A 764-nucleotide genomic window follows, 5' to 3' on the forward strand; every position below is an offset into this window, starting at 1 on the left:
TACACACACACACATACATACACACATACACACACACACATACATACATACATACAAGTACACACTCACATTGTTTTGATCCTTGCTCTGCGTGCAAGAGCGCCTGCGAGGTCCGATTCCTATGTCTTCACCTTTTAGTATTGCATCCACCACTGCAACGTTGGGAGAAAAACCACGGGTTAGCAAACACAAGTGAAGTGACAAAGATCGAAAGCGAGGGTGGGGCACCCACACACACACGCACGCACGCACGCACGCACGCGCACGCACGCACACGCTGTCTTGTTCTACTATGAACCTAAACCTAGATACACATGTGGCATCGTTGACCCTAAACCTAGATACACATGTGGCATCGTTGACCCTAAACATGTACATGGTAGTCGGTCACGTTCACCCTAACAACCCAACACACGTGACTGGGTCTGGCGTCTACTCAAAACCTAGAAATATTCATGACTCAGTTCGACCCTAAATCTAGTTACGACCCGTACTGACTGCACTCTTAGCTTCAATGTCAGACACTTGAGATGCAGCCAAACACTGCTATCAGTGCTCGTGACAGCCAGCCCTTCAACACACAGTGTAATAATGTAATACGACAGACACACAGACACGAGCGCGCGCACACGCACACACGCGCACGCACGCACGCACGCACGCACAGCACACACGTGCACGCATACGCACACGCACGCGCACACACACGCACCCACGCACGCACGCCCGCACGCACGCACACACACGCACGCGCACACACACGC

General features: G+C 52.2%; 1 protein-coding gene across 1 annotated transcript in view; it reads right to left on the minus strand.

The window, feature by feature from the left end:
• The window catches only part of LOC106819500 (probable JmjC domain-containing histone demethylation protein 2C), a gene marked incomplete at both ends in the record, with an annotated part of 2,341 nt that overhangs the window by 1,400 nt on the left and 177 nt on the right, over nt 1-764 (minus strand). Inside the window, 1 exon segment of the mRNA XM_014824123.1 lies at nt 70-152. Coding sequence (XP_014679609.1) covers nt 70-152 — 83 coding nt within the window.

This window comes from Priapulus caudatus, unplaced genomic scaffold, assembly GCF_000485595.1.
Source record: "Priapulus caudatus unplaced genomic scaffold, Priapulus_caudatus-5.0.1 Scaffold3560, whole genome shotgun sequence".
Taxonomy (NCBI): Eukaryota; Metazoa; Priapulida; class Priapulimorpha; order Priapulimorphida; family Priapulidae; genus Priapulus; species Priapulus caudatus.